Source organism: Micropterus dolomieu, linkage group LG21 (genome assembly GCF_021292245.1).
Source record: "Micropterus dolomieu isolate WLL.071019.BEF.003 ecotype Adirondacks linkage group LG21, ASM2129224v1, whole genome shotgun sequence".
Lineage (NCBI taxonomy): Eukaryota > Metazoa > Chordata > Actinopteri > Centrarchiformes > Centrarchidae > Micropterus > Micropterus dolomieu.
In genome coordinates this window covers 16,127,104-16,151,968 of record NC_060170.1, presented here as the reverse complement: position 1 = coordinate 16,151,968, position 24,865 = coordinate 16,127,104, and the positions used below count along the sequence as shown (strand labels likewise).

The following is a 24,865-nucleotide window of genomic DNA, read 5'->3' as shown; positions in this document are numbered from 1 at the left end:
GATTTATTATCCTGCTGAGTCACTCTTGGAACCCAGCAAAGGCCCAGAATAAGTTTTTTTTTTTTTTTATTTGAGTGTAACCAACAAATATTTTCAATGTAAATTAATCTTTTGTTTAATTGATTAGTTGTTTGGTCTGTAAAATTTTGAAAAATATTGATATTCAGTTTGCTTTCTAAGCGGATTAAAGAAACCAGAAAATATTCAGCTTCTTCACTCAAACCACTAATCAAAACTGTTCTGATTTAATTTTATAGTTGACAACTAAAGGCTTGTGCAGACTACACGACTTTCAGTGTCAGCCGATCACCATGCTGTTCACACTACACGACTTGAGTCTTGAAGTCGTTGTGGCGATAACACTACGTGACTAATCGGTGACAGTGGGTCACACACTACGTGAGCTGACAGCGGCTGTGTCACCCGACGCTGGTCTCCAAACCACGTTTTGCCAAGAAAACACACGGGAAATGACGCGAACCTGCACACGAAACAGCTGTTGTTTGTTATTATAAAGATGGCAATTATAAAGACAAAGAATATGGTTGAAAGAATGGATTACCTCACGCAGGTAGCGGGGATTGTCTGAGCTACAGAGAGAGCTGGAGGTCAGTAAAAAGTGTTTTGCACTGAAAAATGCTCTGCCAGCTGCCTGCTCTCATTGACTGGACGTAGATGTCAAGTCGGCCAACATCTCCAGATATTTAGCATGCTAGATATCTGGCAGACGCCTGTGATGTGTCGGAGCCGTTTGATGCGTCGTTGAGTAGTTCACACATAATGAATGACTGGCGACTGCTGATCGATCACCAATTTACCCCTGATCACAGCCTGACGGTCGCAGAGCTCTCCGACCCGCAAATCAGGCTTAAAATCGTGTAGCGTGAACTAGGCTTAATGGATTAATCGTTGCAGTTGTACATGTGAATACAAGGAATTTGGTTGCCATTAGCTTACTATGCACATACAGTATATTTATTGTTATGCCAAAACAATCCATAAAAGCATAAAAATTGGTATAAAATATTAGTTAAAAAGGCAATAAAGCCATAAGGGAAGAAGTTTTCAGATTTTATTCAGAACAGTTATCCAGAGAACTCAGGTTCTTGGCAGTGGCCCCAACCTCCTGGTCATTCTCTACCCTTTACGCATATCCTCCACTGTCTCTGATGTGACCGATGGGGGTTGCAGAGTTTGACAGAGAGGACCTCAGGTGCAGTTGTGACGTAAAGGGAGCAGGGCTGTAGGGACTGTTGACATCCCCAGGTGGTGCCATTGTTTACTCTGCTGGTGGTGGATGTAAGATTGTCCAAGCTCTCCTGCTGCTTTCTGTCTGTAAGGAAGTTGAAGATACAATCACGTGTGGGTCAATGACCTTTGTGACCAGTTTTGGAACTGGTGTGATGGTTGAACATCTTAAATAGAAAGCAACGTCACCGTCTCTTGGGACTAGTTGTTTTTAGTCTTGTGCCTTTTGAAAGTGCTGACATGCATCCTCTTTACAAATCCTAAGTACAGGTTGAGCGGCAGATGAGCTGGTTGGAGTGTTAAGGCTGCAATCCTCCAAACAACCTGTTCTGCAATTGGCTTTCTGTCCTACTAGAGCAACATTCATTGAATGGAAGGACGCCAGAAAATATTCAGATGAAATTCAAAACAAAGATGCCACAAAGTCTGGCTGCGTAAAGTACAAGATGAGAAGGGATATGCTTTAAAACCACTACTTATTCCTTTTTTAATAAACTGATTTTGTATGTTTGTTCCATAAACCAAACAAGGATATTGGATGGAAAGGAGATGGAGGTGTGCCAGCCAGTTTGATCAAAATGAGGGACCCTTTTTATTAAAAATCTGGTCCCATCTGTCAGTCAAGTTTATGCCTCCAACTTTTTGTAATGGATTAGTCTGCCGATTAGGTGGCATCTGCCAAAACCCAAATACATTAAATTTAGTATAACTTACGCACCAAATTGGGACATTTGAGAAGCTAGAACCAGTGAATGTTTGCTGCTTGACTGATGACTGAAACAATTAATTGATTTTCAAAATAGTTTTAGTCTCATCCAATGCCACATCGCCAACTCCATGTAGTTGATGAAGTTAAATTAAGTAATGTTAACATCAGGACTAAGAGTGTGCAACTCATCTTTCCTTTGTTTCATGTATAAAGGAACGTCCTATACATTCAAGCCCTCACCAAACAAGTTCACACAATGCTGATTATGAGTTTCCCCTCCAGATAAATCTCTGTATTCGCAGTGCGCTAGAGTTTTTAAATCTGGTGTCTGTGGCGACATTTCCCGTGCTGGCGCACCGGTAATGATACGTTTTACGCCACCCAGCAATGACTAGTTTGCCAGAGCGGAAGGGCGTGCATTGTTAAGAGAATTGTTTGTTTATTTTGTTTATTATAATTGTGTATAGCTTGTGTTTATATGCTTTGACAATGTTGTGTTTTCTGAAGTCATGCCAAAAAAGCCACTTGAATTGAAATCGGAGGGAGGTGGTGCATCTCTGTCTGTATCGACGGAGTTTGGCAGAGCCCTTTGGTCGAAAAACAAACCTAAGAAGTGTACATAACATCTCTACCTAAATGATGGATTATTGTCTCCATACTGTAGAAAGTTGTCTGTATATCTTTTTTCTTTTTTTAACACGAGGCTGAGTATAAAACTGTGCGCCTGCAGTCAAACTCACCTGTATGGAGGACTGATCCTGACAAATTCAGAAATGAATACAGAAATAAATAAATGCTCAATAAATAAATAAGCATCTGATTAAATGCACAAACCGCCGTGCCGCCCAACCTGTTACATGTGTCTATTAAAAGTAAAATAACACAAATGTCAGGGAAATGACTTTACTTAGATTTAAGTACTGCAGTTATACATTGAAATACCTTCCTACCTTTCTTGAGGTGGTATAAAACATTTCTCCTTAAATTCTGATTTGAGTTGTGGACAACTATGACCCCATGAATTAAAAAATGAAACATTTCACTGCCCAAGTCAGCTATAACACAAGGCCTGTTCATTAGGCTACATGCTGTACAGTATTTGTCCCAGGATTTATTATGCATTTCTTCTTTATTGCATGATTTAGAATAATAAGTTGAGAAATGGGTATGTTCTTAGTTCTCCCTGCACTGCAACAGCTAATAAAGCCCATTTAATCCCAAAAATGCTTTTCTTTTAGGCAGGCTGGAGCGGAAAACAACTTACCTTTCTCAAGTTGTACAGTAATGTCACATGTGTATGAAGGTGGATCAAACACAGCTAATCTTAAATGTCAAAGTAGAGATGAGCCAAGTAGGCCTATTTATTTTCATTCATTACACAAGATGAATAAACCATACGGACAGTTGTAAAAAAAATCTTGAATGTTCTCCGCTTGTTATAGTTGCACAATAATATTAGGGATGTGGGCTGTATTAACCGTATCCACTGCTCTCCCATGCTCTAACACACAGTAACGATGAGATGTGTGCTGTGTCCCATTCTTCCTCTGTATCTACACATAAAACAACAAGGCATGTAAGGGGAAATATAAAAGGAATATATTTTATTTGGGGATACTTTTCTTTGTTGACTCCGAATCCTCCGACTCCTTCTCCTCAGAATATGGTTATGTTCTCCGCAGGCCTCTCCCTCTGTTTTCTGTGCAAGACAGAAGTACAGTAACCAGCCTTTATTAAATCATTTTGACTGGTTAAGTGCCGTAAAGTTAACTTTAAATTGACTCCACCACCACACATAAAACACGGCTTACTAGCAATCATACTTAACAGAAGCATAAAATTCTTAACGGTAATTGTCAAGATTAGTTTATTTTGTTACCACCACTAGCTTAAGAGCTTCAGCCTATATGATATTAACACCACATAAATTAGCCCAGCGGCTAACGGACTTTTACTCTCCTCATAGCTTAACAAATTACATGTATTATTCATAATATTTCTTACTCACCGCTGGTTAAGTCACTGCATCTCCCGACACAACACCACGGTTGAATTTTCATCCTGACTGGCATTTTTGTTGAAACAGCAGAGCAACAAGCTGCTCCATGTGGGAGCATTTACCGTAAATACTCGAATAGGGGTGTACTCCAGATTTAGCTGCGGCTAACTGACCATGTGACTCTCAGAAACAACAGCTCACTTTCCTGCAGTTCTGTGTCCGTATAAGTTGCTAATTGAAAACTCTGTAGGTCAGAGTGTGCACATGAAAAGAACGAAGACATGGCTAGTAGTACTGTCTTCAAACAGTTGCTAAACACCTCCTCAGCGCACTGAAGGAAGCCATCTGACTGTGTGAGGAACAAGCTTGTTGATGTGTGCAGGTAGAGTAGGCCTAGAGCTAGAGCGTCTGACTGGTCCACGAATAGGGGGGGGAAGTTCACCCCTTGAGACACAGCCCCTCCTCATTTGCATAATGAGGCAGAAATGCATAGAGAAATGTAAAAAGGACAGGCAGAAATATATAACCATTGGGGAAATAAATAGTAGAAAATGCAACAGAAGAATAAACAGACAAATATTAAAACACACACAAATAAATACATTTAAAAAAAGAAGTAATTAATAAAGTTGAAAATTATAATGGACAATAAATAAATAAGGTAATTATTACAAAGGTGAATAAGTAAAGAAACTAATTAAAATGGATATATACATTTATGTCTCCTTGTATAACTTAATTACTACCTACATTTATTTATTTACTTTATTTTTTTGTGCACTTAATCAGATGCTTATTTATTTATTGAGCATTTATTTATTTCTGTATATCTGAATTTGTCAGGATCAGTCCTCCATACACCTGTAGGCATACATCATAAACATGTGTCAACAGTGCTCATGAAAGTATCTCACTGCCAGAAGTTCTTCACTGGAGGTTTAAGATCTCAGCCATGTTTCAGACCATAACATTTACTTACAGGGTGCTCTGTGTGGTTCGTTTTCAGTACTACATCCTGAAACTAGTGTGTTACAGCTGCCGACCAGGTGCTGCCTCCTGTTTTTCTTAAATAAGTCATGAATCTGTAAATCAGGCTTGCAGATATGATGTTCTTCCCCATTTGCGTGAAAGTGCCGTTGCTTAGGAAGAACTTTATCTGCAGTACAGTTCAGCTTACAGAAAACCGCAGTTATTGCATGCATTGTTTTCTCTTAATACTTTCCCTTTTAAAGCTACCAGGTTCCTCATGAAGTATAAGAAACTAACTAAAATCACAATGCTGACAAAAACCATTCACTTGTGTTTATGTGAAGTGACCCTGAAAACATGTTTTTTAGCTTTTCACAGTAGCTCCACTGAGTCACTCTGACTTGACAGTAAATTAATATAAAGCACAGTATCACCTCACAGGATGTCGGGCCAGGAACAGGAACAGTGAGGCGAAGTGGGTCACAGAAATGCATTCCTGGCCCTGTTGGCAGCGTGTGATTAAGATTACGACATAGTGCTGGGTCATGCTGTGCCTTCCCATTGGTGGGGGTGTGTGTGAATGGTCAACTGTAAGATTTTAGGATGTGCTTCTGAACAGTTTGCCCTGAAACACACGTTTGTTGGTTTACTTTTTTGCTGCGTGGGGGGGGGGGCTTTGACGTTTAGTGGCTACACATTTTGCCCTTCTAATCTCTTGTGTGTAAAATGGGGATTAAATGGCCAAAAGCAGCATTGCACACCATATGATTCTTGCATAACAAGGGCTGAATAACATAGCCATTAGTATTAAACTAAAATACATCATCACTGTAACAGTACCAGAATGATTTATTCTCCTCTGTGCCAGTCATTTGTGAGCTTTTACTGATACTTCAGGGGAAGTTTTCAGGATGACATCAGCTGTTTGTTGAGGATGTATGCTCTTTCACAATTATAAAAGCATTTTTATCAGCCAATCAGAGAAATGTTCTCTTTTTGTGTGTGTGAGTGTGGTTGGTGCAATTAAGTGTTCAAACCGGTTTGATTTCCAGCCAAAGACCTAATTCTGCACGTGACTCAGCTGCTCCCGAGTGAAATATAACGAGAGCCCAGTGTTTCCCACAGAATGACGCGGGCGCGCGTGCGTGCAGTCGACACTGACTACCAGCTATATACAGCCTGTTAGCCTTGAAAACCCAGCTGTATTCTAACATTTAACTCAGCTCTTCTTATTAGCTAGGCTCCTTACATGCTTGCTAATAACTTTTATGACCTGGGTCTCCAACATTGACATCATTGTGTTGGACTGATTTGTGCAGCTGTGTTCATAAGGGAGAGGGACCGAGAACAAGAGCGAGGGACGAGCGAGAGGATATGCTGCACGAATACACGCTGCCTGCAGCTCTGCAATCAGATATAATTTTAAATATGCCTAGTGGGGGAAAAAAAAAAAAAAAAAAAATCAATATGTGGCGGTCAGTGTTGATATTGTGGCGGGCACCCAAAAATAAATGAACGTATGGGGGGGGAAACACTGAGAGCCCAAGAAATGAGACTGAAGCTGCTAGTCAGTGAGTTTTCCACAAGACCTTCCTGAAAATTTATCACAATAAAAGCCTTGTTTAAGCTTGGGCATGCGATTATAATCCAATATATTTCTTTTTGTCAAATTCAGTGAATCTTTTCTCACAGTCCACTAGCGGTCTGTTCTGTGTGCGCTTTCTAAATTGGCCAGTACGTCTCGTAATGACAAATGCCACTTTGCGTATAATCAAACCTGCCTAACCTGAAGCTTCCTCACAGGACCAGTCCGTCAAAATCAAAGAGTCCTCCTGCCTTATTGTGGGGGGGCTGCTGTTAAAGCTGTACTCGGTGGTTGTCTTATGTGCAATTGTACGGTTTTTAAATTATACAAAATTGTTGTTTTTGCTGGTTCACATTTGGCCTGATATAACAAGTCTGTGAATAAATGAGCATTCAATAGATTTTTATTTGCATTTTAAAGATTTTCTGAGTGTGAGTGGAGATGTGTGAATGGAAGAGACCAGTGGGGCCACTTTTCTCTGGTACAGATGCTGGAGGGTGTGGCTGTGGGGGGGTGTGTATATAGTAAAGCAATTTCTTTTCCTGATTGAACAGTGTTTTTTTTTGTTTTTTAAGCTTCTGTATGTTCCAAATGTGTGAGGGAGACTAGCCTACATTTTTCCATGTTATTTCTACCCTGCTATAGTTCAATCGCAAATACCTCAGTTAGACGGAGTGTGTCATTGTTTGCTTGTAAATGTTTATGTTCTGCCTAAGAAGATATATATGTTGAGTGTGACTTCAGGGTAAGACATGCAGCAAAGGCTGGTATTGAACCAGGGACATTTTTAATGCTTTGTTCTATTTTCCTCCAGTCATTACATTGGTGTTATAGTTGTGGTAGCCAACTACCACCAATAAAGCATTCTTTTAGAAATTAACCTTTATAAAATCACTAAAATCTTCAAAGCTGATTGTGGATGCAGCTGTTGACTGCTTGTAAAAATGTAACCTTTCAGAGACTACATAAAAGGACTCTTAATCGCTTTATCTATAAAATGTCATAAAAGAGTGAAAACGCTTTCCAAAGGCCAATCTGACATGTATGACCCAATGATGATCAATACGAAGTGACAGCGAAAAGCAGAAAATTCTCACTTTGAAGACACTGATACTAGCATGCCTTTTTACTTGAAAGGGGACTGAAACAATTAATGTTTCATCAAAACAGTTGGCCAAAAGTCCATAACTCTAAGAGATTTAATTTATTATCCGAGGACTAAGAAATCCATCAAATCTTCACATTAAGTGAAATGTTCTCTTGCTTCAGTCTTTCAACAAACTGATTAATTGACTAATCGTTTCAGCTCTACAAGTGGGCAACTTTTTCCAGCCAGCGCGGTCGCTGACTGTCACATGTCACATGTTTCCTGGGTCGCTCAGGAAATACTACGGATTGACTGCCTGCTCGTTCTGTGTGTGCTGGTCAGTAAAGTCTGATCTGTTTAATCTGACTTCAGCCCCTGTAGGTCACCTTCAGTGTACGGGCAGATAATAAAGTAGAGCAACGTAACCTTGTTGCATGTTAAAAGTCTCATGTACATTGATCTCTATCCTCTCCTGGCTCTGGTATCAGGTTTGTGTCGAGGAGCCTCACCCAGTGATGCAGTCTTCAGATGACCCCTTATCTCTAGGAACCTTATAGGTTTTGTTTGTCCCGTCCCCTGTTTTACCAACACGCTTTATGACTTATATGTTTTTGGGTGGCTGTGCTGATTCTGCTGCTGAGTTAGGTTTGTTTTTTGAAAGTGTGATGAGATATTGAAAATTATACTTTGGCGCTGAGGCAATTAATTAATCAGTAAGTTGATAGGCAGACAGTGAATCTGCCTCTATTTTGTTGATCAAAATCCATATATTTCATGGTTTTTGTAGCTTTCGAGTTGCAGTCTTAAATGTTATATAAAAACTCCAACCTGAATCTTCAGAATGCAGAGCTGTAACGATAAAACAATTTATTTATTGCCATAATCGATTGTTTCATTAACGTTCTCTGCATCTTCAACAATGTGATGATTTGCTTTTTTTATTCGTTTTATATCCATGTAAATGGAATATCTGGACTGATCTGAGAAAAGACTATATATTCAATATTTTCTGACATTTTATAGATTAAACTATTTATTTATTGAAAATAATGTGCAGAGTGATCTATAATGAAAATAGCCCTGGTGGTATGTATGGTGAAAATGGGGCCTGAAGTGACAGTTATAGAGTACAATCACAACATTTTCTCTGTAATGACCCACTTTTATGTATCTGAGCAACTCTGTTTGCTGTAAAAACAGAGTCTGCTTTAACATGTCAGGTCAGGCATTTTTAGCTGATCAACTGTTAAGGGGCTGGATGAAGGTAATCTGTCTCCACAGTTACTGTACAAGCAAATTTAAACTGGGAGCAACAGCATGGGTCTGGCTTGGGTAGGCTTAAAGGATTTCATCCACTTCAAGCAACAATGGATACCTTTTAGTGTTAAACATCCATGCTGCGCTTGATGAGAAAATGCCTGAGGCTGTGGGTGGTTGAACAACCTTTAACAAAGGTGTGCAGTTACAGGACAGGGATACTTTGTCTTAGTACAAATGTGAGGAACTATTATATTGTGCTGCTGATGGCATGCTGTGTGGGTGAAGGTGTTGCTTTGAGAATGGGATGGAAATGCAGTTAAAGGCTGAACATCTCTGTTCACCCTGCCTAAATGTAACGGTCGTTTCCTGCTGCTCTAGTTTCTGAGAAATGTGTTTAACAGCAGGTGGATGTCCATGCTTTGCTGTACAAACTATAAAGTACCAAAGAAAGCAGGACTGTTTTGGCTTTAGGCCAGCTACATTAAAGGCATACATAGCATAGATCTAATTTTCATCTGAAAGTTCATTACATTTCCCATACAATATGAATTAAACTCATTAATCAGTATAAAATCTTAATTGTCCTTTCTTTTCAGTAATATCATCAAAACTCTTGCTGCTTGCTTGACTTTGCCATCCTCTTCTTTACGTTGCTGCCTCCTTCAAGCCTTTTGCCAAACCTCAAAATGTGTGTTACGATCCAGGTGGCAAAACTGAGTAGAAGTGAAACAGTACAAATGAATCGCTTGTTTTAAACAACATCCAAGTGAAGATGCTTTCTTCTGGACTAGTTTGTAAATCCCCAAACCAGAAGTCCTGAGAGGATGTTGCACTTTTACTTCCTGCTATGTACATTTTACTTTTATATTGTTATGCTTTGTGTGTGGATAAATAAAGTTACTAAATTTTATTGCTTAATTGACAAAAATAAGTAAATAAATAGACTAATGGAGCAAATGAATGACAGAGATCAGTTGGGCAAAACACAGTAAATAGAAATAAATAAATATGCTGTACCCAGCCATAGCATAAATGGGAAGATGGATGAAAATTGATAAAGTTCAACTGTTCTAAAACAACAAGCTACTGATTCAAGCCTGTACTTAAAATTCTCCTGCTTGTCTCAAAGCGTAGAAATTCTACATCTTTTTTTAACAAGTAGTCAAAACTGTAATAAAAGGTAGACTGAAACATTTTGCATGGCTCATTCAAACCAGTGAACTGCTCAGATGACCTTATCGAGTTACAAAACCAGAACAGCTCTCACACGTGCACACGCTTGTTTTGTCTGCTGGTTGCATGATTCAGCCAGTAAATTCGAACGCCTGCGGTGTCTCTTTTGAATTGTGGAAAGGATGTCTTGCTAAGAGCTTTGCTGTTTCTAGGTGACTGAGTACTGATGGGTTATTGCTGCTGACCGCTGCCGCCTTAATTTGATGTTTAGATACTGTGCATGCGTGTATCCGTGCACGCATGCACAATATCTGAAGTTGGTCATCTTATTGGTCATTACTTTAGACCAGAACAGGTAATCCTGTGACATGAAGAATGCCTCTGGGTTTATGTTCCAACCACAAACCTCACCAAAAGATTTCAGTGTTTAGTTCCCATTTTATTTTTAAAGGTGTTCTGATGGTCCCCTTCAGGAAAGATGACTGACTTATCACAGATACAGAATCTGGATGTAGACTTAGAGACTGATCAGCTAAAAGCAGTAATGTTTGGAGAAGGCCTCTTACTAACGCATTAATTGACAGCCCTGACAAATAAATGTGATAAACTAAAGGTAGAACATGGCTTTAAATCATGACAGCTTGTGGTCAGTAAATTTATTCTGTCTCAACAGCAGCAAACACCATTTTCTGAGTCATAGTGTCCTCTGATAATCAGGGACTCTTCTGACCATCCTTGGTACATTATGTCTTGTTGCTGCGTTGAAACAGTTTTGTATAAACACGCGTTTTGTATAAAACTCGGTTTCACATCGTGTTCCTCTGTAGTGAGACAGGCTGCTCTCTTATCTCCATTCACCTCTGCTCCACTGAGAGGGAGTTGACCAATGTAAACATGACCTCGCAGTTGTTTTACCATCACCCCCCTCGCTCCCCGCTCATGGTGAAATGCCAACCCCTCACGTGTACCCTGCCATGTAAAATGTCGCCTAAGATGCATCAAAATGTATTCTAAAATAAAATTCCAGACACTCTAATTTTAACTGTATTAAAATGCAGCAGCCATGCCATGAATCAAAATAAACTGCTGTTTTTTTTTTTTTATTTCAAAAATACTAAATACTCTTCCAAGGTACCATAAAATTACTTTGCAACCTTCCATCTGTCGGCCTATTTGCTCCGTCCCTTTATCAGCACACAAATTCAGTGGACAATGTTTGAGAGCAACAGCTTTCCTCTGTCCAATGAGTCATGCAATAAATCTGACCGATCAAATATTCACGTATCCCTCTGATCCCTCCCAGATGAAGGTTAGTTTTAAAGGAACCAACAGTTCAATATTTAATTGTTTAACAGTTTGCTAATGACTCATTATTGTATCCTAATTTGGTTATTTGGTGCTTGGTAATGAACGGCCTACTTTGCATCATCTGAGCTACAACAAGTACGAGTGCTAGATGGGTTCACAGCCTGCTGTTTAATGTGTGCATTTAACAAGGTAAACATGTCGTGGCATTATAAAGTAATAGCCGCAAGATGAGAGGAGGACTCTGTTTTACATCGATGATGCTTGGTGCTGAAACACAGTCAAGATGGACACTGTTTCACAAAGTCAGACTTTGTTATATAAAGATGAAACCATTATCTTGTTGCTGCTGTCTTTCCTTCCCTTTTCGTGTGGACGCTCTGACAGACAGTGTTTTCAGTTTGCTGCATGCATGGGCACAGAACTGCGGTATAGTGGAGAAGCACACGGTCAGCTAGCCGCAGCTAAGTGCACTCGTATTCGATTCTGTATGGTAAATTCACTTTCAACGGAGCAGAACGAGCTGACAGAAAAAAAGTCTAACTCTGCCTGTCTGTTTCTCTCTTTACAAAGACACATGTTGCAGTCTGAGAGTCTTATCTGAAGAGGGCAAGGAAGTCTCAATAGCATGTGATGCAAGCATCCCATACAATATATAAGTTATCAAATTACACCATAATATATATACACATACTACCATGTTTAGACAATAGTCGTGTAAACTACTTGATTTAAAAATAATAATAATTTAAGGACTATTCAAACAATTTTAATAATGTCGTGATCCATCCCTAATGCATGTCACATAGCTGTATTTTTCATTGTGAAACATTCAAAGGACTTATTTTCCCATTTGCTTTTCCTGTTCTGCCAGCCTTGATGAATTGTTGCCAGGGCTGGGACAAAAAATCGGCATTTGTGGCCCAGGCGGCCCACCAATATCAGACACCCCTCACAATACACTATTGATGAAACACTTAGCCCATGAGATGTAACATTGCCCAAAATTGGGGCCATGACAACAAGACAAGAATATATTCTAATAATATTCTAATATGTGGGGTCCTCCCCCCAGAAGATTTTAAGCATTAAACACTTAATTTCCTGCATTCTGGAGGCATTTTCTGCACCAGGGAAGTACAAAATTCAGGTGGCAAGTGACAATTCAGAATATAAAAATATAATAGAATATAGTGCAGTAATCAGTCCAATTACTTTTTTGGACAGTACAGAATTTTCTTCTATATTTACATTTCATTGCAGGCTTATTGTGCAAATAAACCTTTTTCATAGCATTTTTATTTGTTAATTAACATTTTTAACAAATGCTTTCAAAAAGTGGTGGCTACATGTCCCCAGTATAAATGACCCTACCTCCCTGCTCCCTCCCTACAGGTTGAGCTACTCTATGCTTACCGCTTCACCTCCACTCTCCTCCTGCTCTGTCTCCCCCTCTGCCCTGTCACTTTGTCACTCGCTAACACACACCTCCTCCTCTGCCTGTCAGTGGCCACGGCTCTCCTGTACTCCTTCAAGTGCCTGTGCCTGCACTACCTCGGGTACTGTAGCTGATGTTGAAGCTACTGCAGCCCTGGTAGCAGTCTGGTAGCAGACATATCTGTTATTTACGCGCATTTAGCGGCAGCCGTCTGAAGATTTTTTTGGGGTGGGCCTTAATGCAAGAAACAGAGAGCAGAGGGAGTGGGGGGCTAGTAAGAGATGTGATTGGGCCGGCCCGGTGTCGGTATAGAAAATGATCCAATGGGCTGCTGTCCATGCTTTATGGGCTGATTATTGGCCAAAACAAAAAAAAAAAAACGTTATATAACTGTAAACGGAAGTTTACAGTTGCTTGGATTGTCTGGAGACTGCATCAAAGTGTCCCAGAGTTATCCTAAAATAAGCCTTGAACCGACCATCATTAAGACTACTACCAGCGTTGTCTCCATGTGCCCATACGGATCTCCGTTTCCATGTATCCTGCGTGTTTGTACACCAATCACCCTCAAAAAATGCCAGAGCAAGTGCCCTGTTTGTCTATGTTTAAGCAGATGTTTTTGGCAACAAAAAACACAGACCTGTGAGTTGTGATCAAGTTTCTGCTAATATGACAGTTATTACTTTGCAGCAAACCAATGATTACAGATCGCTGGCGCTATAATCTTTGATTAGACTGACAGCCCAGCTGATTTGTTGGTTGCAACATAAAAATACCGCCGCGCAATTGTCTTTTCCAAATTCAACCAAAAGACATTGCTGTGCGTCTCGCATTTTCAAACCTGCAAAACGCTTTCTGTCTGACCAGGGCCTAAAGCAACAGCGGGCTTAAAATAGTCAAGAATTTATGACTGAACCACAGACCAACATCTGGGCGGGCACACACACACGCACGCACGCGCGCACGCGCACACACACACAGTCTGTGTATATCCGCTCCGAAACACACACTTGGCACTAAAGATGAAAATGAACACACAAACATGTGGTGAAGCCCTCCTCCGGTGGAATCCCACACAACATGGCACAAGCCTGCACAGGATCCACAGATCAGATTTCCACTGTTAAAGATCCAGGCGGTAACTCTGTCCTCCAGCCTCCATATTCTGAGATTACTTAAAATTACCTCTGCAGTTGTCTTTGTCCTTCCTCACTCTCTGGTTTCTTTGCTGCTTCTCCTATTTCTTCTCCTTTCTCTGAAACTCCCTCTTACATGCACTTTCCTTGATTTTTATCCTCAATGTTTTTGTTTTTTTTAATAATGTGGAAAGTTATTCTGTTTTAATGAAATCTCCTTTGTTACAATCACAAACTCAGTTTCAGTTCTCTCTTCTCTCGCTCCAGTTCCCTGTGTCTCTCTTGTTCTCTCTCTTTGTGTGCATGCGGATGGATTTCCAGTCACACCAGCAGACAGAAAACACCGTGATGATGAGTGAGTTTCTGTCTCTTGGTCCACAGTGGAAAAAAGGTCATGTGAGGATGTCATGCTACTGTAGCATGGCTCTTCTGGTTTTGGCACATGCTTCATCCGGCTTTAAATCACCCAGAGGCTACTGGGATACTTTCTGTCAGACTCCACATCTCACAACTGCCTCTCAGTACTGACAGGGCCTTGGACTGTGCAGCACTGAGGTCAGTTATGTTTTCATGTGCTGTGTGCAATACTTGCTGGTCAAAACATTTCTTTCTAAGGTGGCAACTAACGATTGTTTTCATTATTAATCTTTCAGTTATTTTCCTGATGAATCGATTAGTTTTTTCGCCTACTAAAAATTGTTTTTTAGTCATCGTGGCATTGTTAAAGGATAATTCTGCTTTAATAACGTGGATATGATTATTGCCTATAGTGGAATTCCTCTTTTATCCTTGTTTCTGCCTTTGGAGATTTTACTTAATGAGTACAGTGATTGATGCCTTTGAGACAAAAGATGGCCAAAACTTTGAGAATAACACCGAAATTGTTATAAAGCTAGGACTGAACGATTTGAGGGAAAATCCTTATTGCGATTTTTCTGCCAGATATTGCGATTACGATTCGATTTGCAATTTATTATTTTTTTTGAAGTTTTGCTAAAGTTCAATATTCACTGCCAGTCAATTTTTCACAGAAGCTGCGTCAAGCAGCGCAGAGCAGATAAACCAGGTAGTCAAGACACAGAACGTCATGGAGAATCCGGTCAATTTTCAAAATAAAACACCCTGTGCAGACTCCTGACCGTACATCAACAATAAACACAGTTAAAACAGACCAAAAAACCACAATTTAAATACATAGCCTACTTAACCATAGAAGAAGCACAAGCCCTCTAGCTTCCTTTGTTGTAAAATGCACTCACCCTGTGCCCGCTCTGATTGGTGAGTAGGACCGTAACAGGAGGCGTATGATGCTTGTGATTGGCATGCAGGTCTGTCACACAGGGACAACAATAGAATGAATCTGTAACTGCATGACCGTTTAAAACGGGTCAGATGCGCCGCATAATTAACCTACATTTTAATCGCCGTCTTCACGATTAGCTAACTGTGTTCTTTGAAATTGCAATTTCGATTTGAAAACGATTAATCATTCAGTCCTATAAAGCAAAAAATCTTTAGCAATGTTACCCTCCTAACCAGAATCTGTTGTCTCTGTATAAGTTGAAAATACCATAATATTTTGCAGAACTCAGAGGAAATATATGGTTTTCAACTGTTATTTTTAAAATTTAAGCAGTAGCTCTTAAAAAGATGTCTGGTTTGCCAAACCTTCTTTTACGACTTATTTAAAGACCATTTTTCCAAATATTAACATGTTAATCATGACTGAAGTGGCTTGACTGTGGCATTAAAAACAAATTCAATGCTAAACACTTTTGTATATGAGATTTACCCATAGACTGTATAAAAGAAGTGGACGTAGTCACCGTGACGTCACCCATTGGTTTGTGGACTGTTTTGAATCCTTGAGTCTGGTAGTTTGCCTGCCGCCATGTTTGGGTTTTTTTTGTTTGTTTGTTTGTTGCTACCAGCAGCACCGGACGAGACGATATTTGGAGGAGACGGTTGCGCTAGCAAGCTTGGTTACTTCTGTAATTCACTTTAACTGTGATTTTAACCAGGATGCTATTTTTTGGCTGGTTAAAAACAGGCTTAAAACGTACTTACCGGAAATAATTAACAGCTGATTCCTGATAAGCTTGTTCCCCAGCGCTGGTGAAATTTGTGCAGTGGATATAAGTCCCTCTAGCCTGATTTGGCATGGTAGTGACTTGTTAATCACAAGGTAGTCTCGCCCTAAAGCATACACTGCTTTATTGTCTATTTTCCTCTAAATAGAAACATAATTTACTAAATGAACATCAGGCTGTATTGAAGGCTTGAAACTAACGATTGAGACCATAAACTCATGAGGAAAGTGTTTACTGAGTTAATAAATCAAGTGAGAAGTAGGGTCATTTTGTCTTTCCATCAATCGTTAACGCTGGAGCCTATCCCAACTGACATCTTGTCACTATTTCTTGTCATTATTTCTTTTTGCAACCAGAGGAGTCGCCCCACGCTGACCGCAAAGCATGCAGGTTTAAGTTGCCTCCGCATTTCGCGCATGGGTGTGGCAAAATGGCTCGCTAGCGCCCCCTACGAAATTAGGAAAATTTGCCTCTCGTCCACGTTCAACCTACATGCACGAAATTTTCTGGGGACATGTATCATATCAAGACGCACAAAAAAGCCTCAAGAACCCATACCCTAAAATGGAAGTCGGCCATTTTGAATTTTATGGCCATTGTTAGATGATTTACACACTCCGTACTTTAACGAACTCCGGATCGACTTCAACTTTCTGCTGTGCCTTCTAAAGGCACTGAAGATGAAAAGTTGTGCTATCTGAGTTTTCGTCAATGTCCGTGGCGTCAAAGATCAACTCTTCGCCATGAAACAGGAAGTTGTTGTAACTTCAGTGTACATGCTCACATCTGAACAAAACTTCACGTGCTTGATAACTGTCCCACCCCAAACACATCTACACACCAATATTAGTTTATATTTATAGCGCCAAGTGCTATGTAGTGCCACAAAGGGGAAACAGGAAGTGACGTAAAACACCTTCATGCAGCGTCCGAAGCGCGTAGCAAATTCACAGCCGCACCGGCAGAGCTCCAGAATATGCAACACGGCCGCCTCGCACACCGACGCGCTACACGTGCGAGTGCCCGCCCAACGCTGCTTGCAGCTTTAATTTTTTTTTTTTTGCCTCTAATTCTTCCTAAAATAACAAGCCTCCTCTGTAGGTGGAAGACTGAACTGCAACTCAGTTCACTCTTGCTGCCTTTTTATAACGCCATGTTTCACATGGGAATCTGAATGAGAATAAACACGTCAGTCACACTACACACTAACTTTTGCTTGTGATTAAATGCTGTCTGTTAAATTAACTTATGTCTCACCTCCCTCCCCCCTCCCTCCTCTTCCTCTTTCCTCCTTTTGATCCTTCTGGCTCTCTCCTCTCTGCCTCCCCCCTGCCTCTTCTTCTGTTTTCTCTCTTCTTCTGCCTCCTCCTTCCCGCCCTCTCTTGCCCCTTCCACACAGATGCTCCCAGCCGCCGAGCTTGACAGGAGTGATGGGATGTGTCAACTAGGTATTACACCTATCCCAACATTTTTACACTGCAAGCAGGGAGACTGGCTGGGTGGGAAACGGATATTTTGGGATAAAAATAAAAAAGGGAATTTGAAAAAGGGAATTTGCCATAGAAGGTGCTGATGAGATAAATGGCAGGTTGGCATCAGCTAACTGTTGATGAGGCAGTTAACATCTGTTCCTGACATACAGTGTTATGGATGAGTAAACCATGGAGTTTCACAAAAAAGATTTGATAGAGGCCAGTAGTTTCAGTAGATATCTGCACTTATTCCCTTTTATGCCTGAACAATTTGAATAATATATCTAATTGCAATATTTCTTTGTATAAAGTATTTTTGGGGGCTGGGTGGGCATCCTGTTGTTGGTTTTTTTATAGTTAGTAGATGCCATCAGCAACAAAATTCCCCAGCTGGGGAGTTTGTAATTATGTAGTCAGTGTTTTTAAAGCTCAAAGCCATCAGGACACTACTATTTTTCCAGTCAGGGTTCATAGCTACTAAAGTGTATGGTTACAGATTAAACTGTCACATTAACGATTTCCTAGCTTTAAAAAAGCCAAGTTATTTTTAAATATCACAGCTCTTGCAGTTTGAAATGAATGAAATGACCTTTTTAAATTAACAGCTTTGCATCAGAGTCCAATGAAGGAAATGGGATTCTTAGTGGCTTTAAATCACTCTTCACCCAGCTATATGACTATTTCAAAGGCTCAGGCCAACATTTTTAAAGCTATTACTTCAGTGATCCATTAGTATTTTGTGATGCTTCTCAAATGAACCTGTCAGTTAACCCTCATGATGTAGTACAACACTGGTGTGTGACGCAGTTTGATTTACAGTTGGACATGGCTCATGAACTGGCTAACTGTCTTAATGAGTTTCATCACAAAGATGTTGTTAAAAGACCAGAGCAGTGTAGTTTTGAAATATGAAATTGTACTATGAATATCCTTACAGTGCAGTGGTGTTGTTGGTGGAGATGTCACCTCAGAGATCACGTTTGCCTGTTGGCCCAAGCTCGATTCATCCGCTGTGTGGCTCCTTGGTTGAGAGAATATTTATTCTTGATTTAATAACTGTCGACATGTTGTCTTTTTATTGGATTTGGAAGCTGAGTGATGGCTCTCAACACTGAGATACACTCACTTTCTCATACTTTTCCCATTTATTAAAAGACAAATATTATTAAAATGATATGAGCAATTAGGATTGCAGAACATTGGTACATTAAGTGTGGGGGGGAAAAAAACTCAATCTATTTCCTATGCCATTAAAGCCCCATTGAGTTTAATTGTTAATGATAATAAATTGAATAAAAGGCACTGAACAGAAAATAGACTGTACCACCCCACCCCTGCTAGGACAAACCGACATTCCTCTCTCTGCCTCATGCACCTTTTCTCATCGTCTCTCCTTGCATAATCTCGCCTCTGTTAGCCACACAAGACTTCTTGTGTGGCTATCAGACCTGTTTGCAACATGGATTATTAAGTGACGTGTAGAAAGTCTTTTCCCAAAGGCAATTCATAATTTCTAATTTCTTAATCTGAGTCTTAACGATTGGTGCTTATTTTTTATTAAAAATCTGCTGATTATTTTTGATTATTCAAATAAGTTGCCAGAAAATAGTTTTAAAAATGTCCGTTATTATTTCTGAAAGGCCTTCAGATTGTTAGTTTTGCCTGACTAATGGTGACAAACCCATATATATTCAGTTTACTATCACATAAGACATACAATCAGCACATCGTCACAGGTGACAGTGAAGAACCGGTACGTTGTTCTTGCTTGTAAAAATGACATACACAATCAATTGATTATCAAAATGTTCAATTAGCTGTTTCAGCTCTAGATCTAATCACCAAGCCAAAATTGATGTCTTAAATGTGCTTTTATAATCTGTTTGTCAACCAAAAGACCTACAGCAGCAAAAACAAACCTGAATTTTTTTTTTTATATGAAACAGAAGAAAAGGAAGCAAATCTGTGAATTTGTAAAGCTATAACCACAACATGTTTTCTCTCTTTTACTGGATTAATTCTGTGTCCAGAATAGCCGGGACAAAAAACCCATCATGAAACCTGCGATAAGATTCTAATTAAGTATGGCCTGGCAGCCTCTCTGATGGGATCCTTCACAATGAAGTTAGGATATTAGAACCCTTAAAGTTATAAATCAAAATATTGATCTCCGTTTATCTGTCTTTTGTTTTTTCCAACAAGGTGAGGCAGCCCTGGACAATGTAATCGGACTGAAGGATTCATCTGCAGTGTTCACACCGGAGCGAGACAGAGAAAGGACGACGTACAAAGAGGAGGAGGAGGAGGACGACATCGCAGACACAAGGATGGGCGTGGGAAAGAATACAACCTCCAAGACGATGGACAGTAGCAGTGACGGAGGAAAATATGAAGAGGAGATCAAACATAGCGCAGATTTCTACCCTATTCCGGTAAACGACTGTGTTTAATGGCCTAGTTATGAAATTTTGCCTCCCGATGCATCATGAAAATGCCTAAAGCAAGCTCACATAATGAACAAATGACAAAGACAGGGTTTGGTTAACATGCACACAACCTTATAATTACTGTCCTCTTCCTCCCCCTTACACCCCACTCATTGACTCTCTCGCTCATATTTGGCACCGCCTTTTGTATGGAATGTATTTGTTTATGCATGCTGCCACGTACACTCTCAAAGTGCTTACTTCATCTCCTGTCAGTACATGCTGCTGCTGCTGCAGCTCAGTCCATCCATTTCCTTTTGGCACCTGGCCAGAGCTTCATGTGTGTATTTTTATTAATTTTTTTTTTTTTTAAAAGGCAAAATGACAAGAAACTACTTGCTTAGACTGCTGCCTCAGAGACCTACGGAAGAGGATTAGGGCCACATGTGAACAATTTATTTAACTTTATACTCAGAGCTCAAGTATATTTTTCACATGTGGCCCTAATCCTCTTCCGTAGAAACCCGACCCCGCATAAGTGATGGAAAGTGGATGGATGGACTTTTATTTTTAGATTTTATTCTACTTTATACTCAGTCACAGTGTGTTCCTTTTTATAATGACCCTCCCTTTGTTGAAAGACATGACACGGATACTTTCAGGACATACACAGGAAACTACCACACACCAACATGTACTTTATAAGTATGATCGCATAATATTGGAAACCTATCTTCCAGCTTATCAAAACTGGTCATTTTTTTATAAATAACTTTACATTTGTTTTTCACATGTTGTGTTGACTCACACTTAAACTTTCACATTCCTTCATGTCTGTCTTTTCGTGTGGCTTTTGTCAGTCAGCCAATTATGTGTCAAATCGATGTGCGTCATCCTCAATTTGCTGTCTGGGCCACCATGCTTTGGTAAACTGTAATTAAGATTATGAAAGGGGGGAAAAGGGTGAAAGTCTAAATTGTTTGTGTGTGTGTTAAGGTGGTGATAAACGGAGTGAGCAGTGGCAGTGGAGACCACGATACTGAGAACACAGAGCTGATGGCCATCTACACTAAAGATAATCAACGAGCAGAAAAGGTAACTCACGAGGAAAAATGGAGGAGTGAAACCAAAACATCATGTCATCCAAAGTGCTAGTTTCCTCCCACATAGGCCTCGGCTTAGCAGACTGACACATAGTCACATGGTTGAAAAAGCTCTCTCGTAATCGGTTAATCGTCAGTTTCAGTGACTTTTCTTTTCCTCCTCACCTTTGCCCTACATAATTAAAGTTCTGTAAAATTTCAGTCCTAGTACATTTGGTGGCATTCATGGTTACCGTAATTACAACAAATTTATATTCATACTACAGCAAACCCATCAGCTGGAGTATCACTTGACAGTGCAGCCAAATGAACTGAAATTGTCTTATTAAGGAAGTCCATAAAAATCTAAGAATACGGAAACTCTTCACTGCTCCTCCTTGTTTCATTACTTAGATGCGTTTTTGATTGTTTGTCACACGAGCACTGACTTGTGTGACAAACGCATTGTTTCCTGTAACAACTTCACAATAAAACTCGCCCTGTATTTTGCCCGTTTAATGCTTTTTAATGTGGGGCGGCAGTAACTTAATACAGCTCTGATACAGCCGTGAGCAGAGTGAACAGTAAACGGTGAGGATAATATCATCATTTGCAATTTGCTACCCTGGCAACCTGTGTATTTTTTTTGTTTGGTTTTTTTTATTTGTTTGTGGGTGTATCTTGGTGTGGTCTGTGTGTAGCCTCTTGTGTTTTTTGTATTTATTTGTTATAAAAGTTGTTATAAACATTGAGTTTGCAGGTAATTGCTGAACATACAGGGCAGCAATCCGAGTGACAATGTGTTTTAAATTAAGTAAATAAAAAAAACAAACACGAAAGTTCAAAATTAAATGGCAAAATGGCTATTGCATATAACTGTATAAATAGGATTAAAAATATAATTATATATTTTTGTAATAAGTACAAAGCGAACAAACACAAAGTAAAGTATGACCTCCACTGAGTGACCACCATGAAGTAAAAATCCATCATTACTGCGCCGTTATGTTTTATGATTATATACTGTATTTTCAGAAAAGCCTCCATTTGTGCGGTTTTCCATTTATTTATATATAGATAGCTAGCCATATCCTTTTTATGAATTACTTTTTTTGTCACTATTTAGTATGATTGATGGTATGAATTGAACTAACATTTGGTGTTGGAAAACCTTTAGTTTTTTTAGTAAGTATGTTTCACTAATTACCAGGTTCTTTGTTTTAACAGTAAAACACAAACCCATTTTCACGGCAACTAGTGCAGAAAAGTGCTGATGAGATGTGGACCAGAAATCTGACCAGTGTGTGTGACTCACCAACACTGTCTCAATGTTATTTTCCTCTTTTGTTGTCACGGACGATGCATTTTTCTTACTGAGAGAATAAAGTCACGTGTCTCTTTCACACAGTTTTTCTTTCTGTCACTTTCTTTTCTTTGTTTTATAATTCATAAAAATCTGCGTTCCTCATATCTGCTCAGACATGTTCTCACATCGACATTTGATTGTTATTTTCATGTACTTTTGCATAAATAAATTCTTCCAGAAAACTTATTTTTACCCTTTGTGGACAGGACAAAGAACATGTCAAAATGATGAATTCTAAAGAGATAATTGATTTGTTTCTTTGTCACTGTGCGTGTAGAGCTCAATGTCTGAGACATTGGACAGCACAGACAGTGTGGATGCGAGGAGGATGGATATGATCTATACCATTGAAGACACCCCACCCTGGTACCTGTGTGTGTTCTTAGGGTTACAGGTAAATCTCCTGACTGATTTTCACAAAGCTTAATGGATGACTTGCAGAGTATTATCAGTCATCAATATATTTTCTTTACCTGACTAGTGTATGTGTTTAAACTGGAAATGTCTCATCATATGAACTGAAAACGCTGTGTAATTAGGGTGTGTCATATCCTTTACTGTGGTTGTACTGTCATCTCAGGGCAGTATTTTTCATCCGACCATTCCCAGTTTTCATGCAAGCTATACAAACTTTTCTCACAGTAGTCGTCATCTTGGTGGTTCAGTGGGTTAATGTCCTCACTGTGTGACCACAATGCATTTGTAATGCTACTAAATATAGTAATTGTCCACCTATATACTGAATTTGCGATAAGAGTAAAATAACTTTGTAGGAGGAGTGATTTTTAAATGTTTTTAAAAATGTGTTTTTGTAAAAGATTGTGGTGGAAAACCTGTTCAGGCCAAATAGTGTTTGAGAACAAACAGCAAACACAAAGATGATTACCAACACCAGGAGGGTTATGTTTTCTGCCGGAAAGATAATGATCCTAAAAAAAAGTTTCAAAATGGTAATCGGATATATTTAGTAGGTGTGTGACGATACACTTAGCTCATGAAATGAGATGATACACAATATTGGGATCACAAGATTTTACCTCTATTTTTAAGATATCTTCAATTTCGAATTATATGAAAATTTTGAGCCATGAACTCGTTTTTTTTCTGCATGAATTTATGGTGGAAATGTTTCTATTTATGTAAACGGAAATGCAAAATTCAGGTGGCGGGTGACGATTCAAAATCTAAAAATATTAACAGAATATAAAGCAGTGCAGCTCTCAGACAATCTGTGTTTTCAAATGTTTTTTCCTGTAGATTCTTTTCTCACGTAATATCATCCCTGCTGAGTCAGCACACCTGCAGGCATGATTTAGTCCTCACTTCTCTTTTGTGTCTTTTGTTTGGGGAAGTAACCTCTATGTGGTTTGCATGTGGCATCTTTTCACCTCCAATGATAAGTTATTTCATTTTAATTCAGTTATAAACTCCTGGACTTTAATAGCTCCTATGATTCAGCAGGTTTTCTGCTCAGGTTCAAAACTTTCTGCATATTCAGAATCTCTCCCACAGACCTGTGTTCTGACATGTCAAGAAAAAAGTCATATTATGAGAATAAAGTCATCATTTAATGAAAATTCATAATATTTTTGAAGTCTACCTGCCCTATATAATAATGCTGTGCATTATGTTCTTGCTCTGCTTATATGGTATTTTCCCCTTCAGACGGTCTGATAGACACAGGACTGGATGAGACAAGGAGGTGGAAATCTGAAAACAACTGAAAACACTTCTGATCAAGCAGAAATTTTACCACAAATGTCAACTTCAGCATCTCTGATAAAGTGCAGCTTACAGTCCCAAACAGAGGAACTCTGAGCCCCAGGTTTTAGAGGTTTATATTGTGAAACTTTTCCAGTATGTGGTGGTTACAACTCTATCACAAACTGTCTGCCTCTCATACCGCGAGAGGGGGTCCGCTTCATTACTATCACAACATACCGCGTATTCGCACCGGATAAACAATCAGTTATACATTTGTTTTTCACTGCATGAGAAAATTCATGTGTGGCTTGACAGCGTTTGAGAAGTGTCCCTTACATGAGACTCAAAAGACTGTTTTTCAACTGGTGAGAAATCTTGTTTCAAGTTTCAGTATCACAAAATCTCGTGGCACGGGATCTTGTCACACCCCTAATTTTTAGTAACATCCTAAAATGTTTTGTACTGTACTGTCTTTACAAACAGTGTCATGCCAAGTTAAATTATAGACTTGCCATGACACACATACTTTATCTATACGTACCGACTCTGTGGCCTCTTGACTTTGCAGCACTACTTGACATGTTTCAGTGGAACTATCGCGGTGCCATTCCTGCTGGCTGATGCAATGTGCGTTGGCTTCGATCAGTGGGCCACCAGTCAGCTCATAGGGACCATCTTCTTCTGTGTGGGCATCACCACTCTGCTACAGACCACACTGGGCTGCAGGTACACAAACACACACACTATACTGTCTCACATGGACACAGGGAAATGCTTTGATTACCTGCATACTTCAAGTCATACAGGAGATTCATG

General features: G+C 39.5%; 1 protein-coding gene across 3 annotated transcripts in view; it reads left to right on the top strand.

The window, feature by feature from the left end:
* slc23a2 (solute carrier family 23 member 2) overlaps positions 1–24,865 on the top strand; it is a 48,009-nt gene that overhangs the window by 3,167 nt on the left and 19,977 nt on the right. For 2 of the 3 annotated variants that reach the window (XM_046034730.1, XM_046034731.1), the window contains exons 2-6: positions 17,399–17,447; positions 19,674–19,903; positions 20,894–20,992; positions 22,623–22,739; positions 24,618–24,775. In XM_046034730.1, the coding sequence (XP_045890686.1) occupies positions 17,399–17,447; positions 19,674–19,903; positions 20,894–20,992; positions 22,623–22,739; positions 24,618–24,775 (653 nt within the window). The remainder of the gene's footprint in view (positions 1–17,398; positions 17,448–19,673; positions 19,904–20,893; positions 20,993–22,622; positions 22,740–24,617; positions 24,776–24,865) is intronic. The other variant, XM_046034732.1, reaches the window with a different exon arrangement.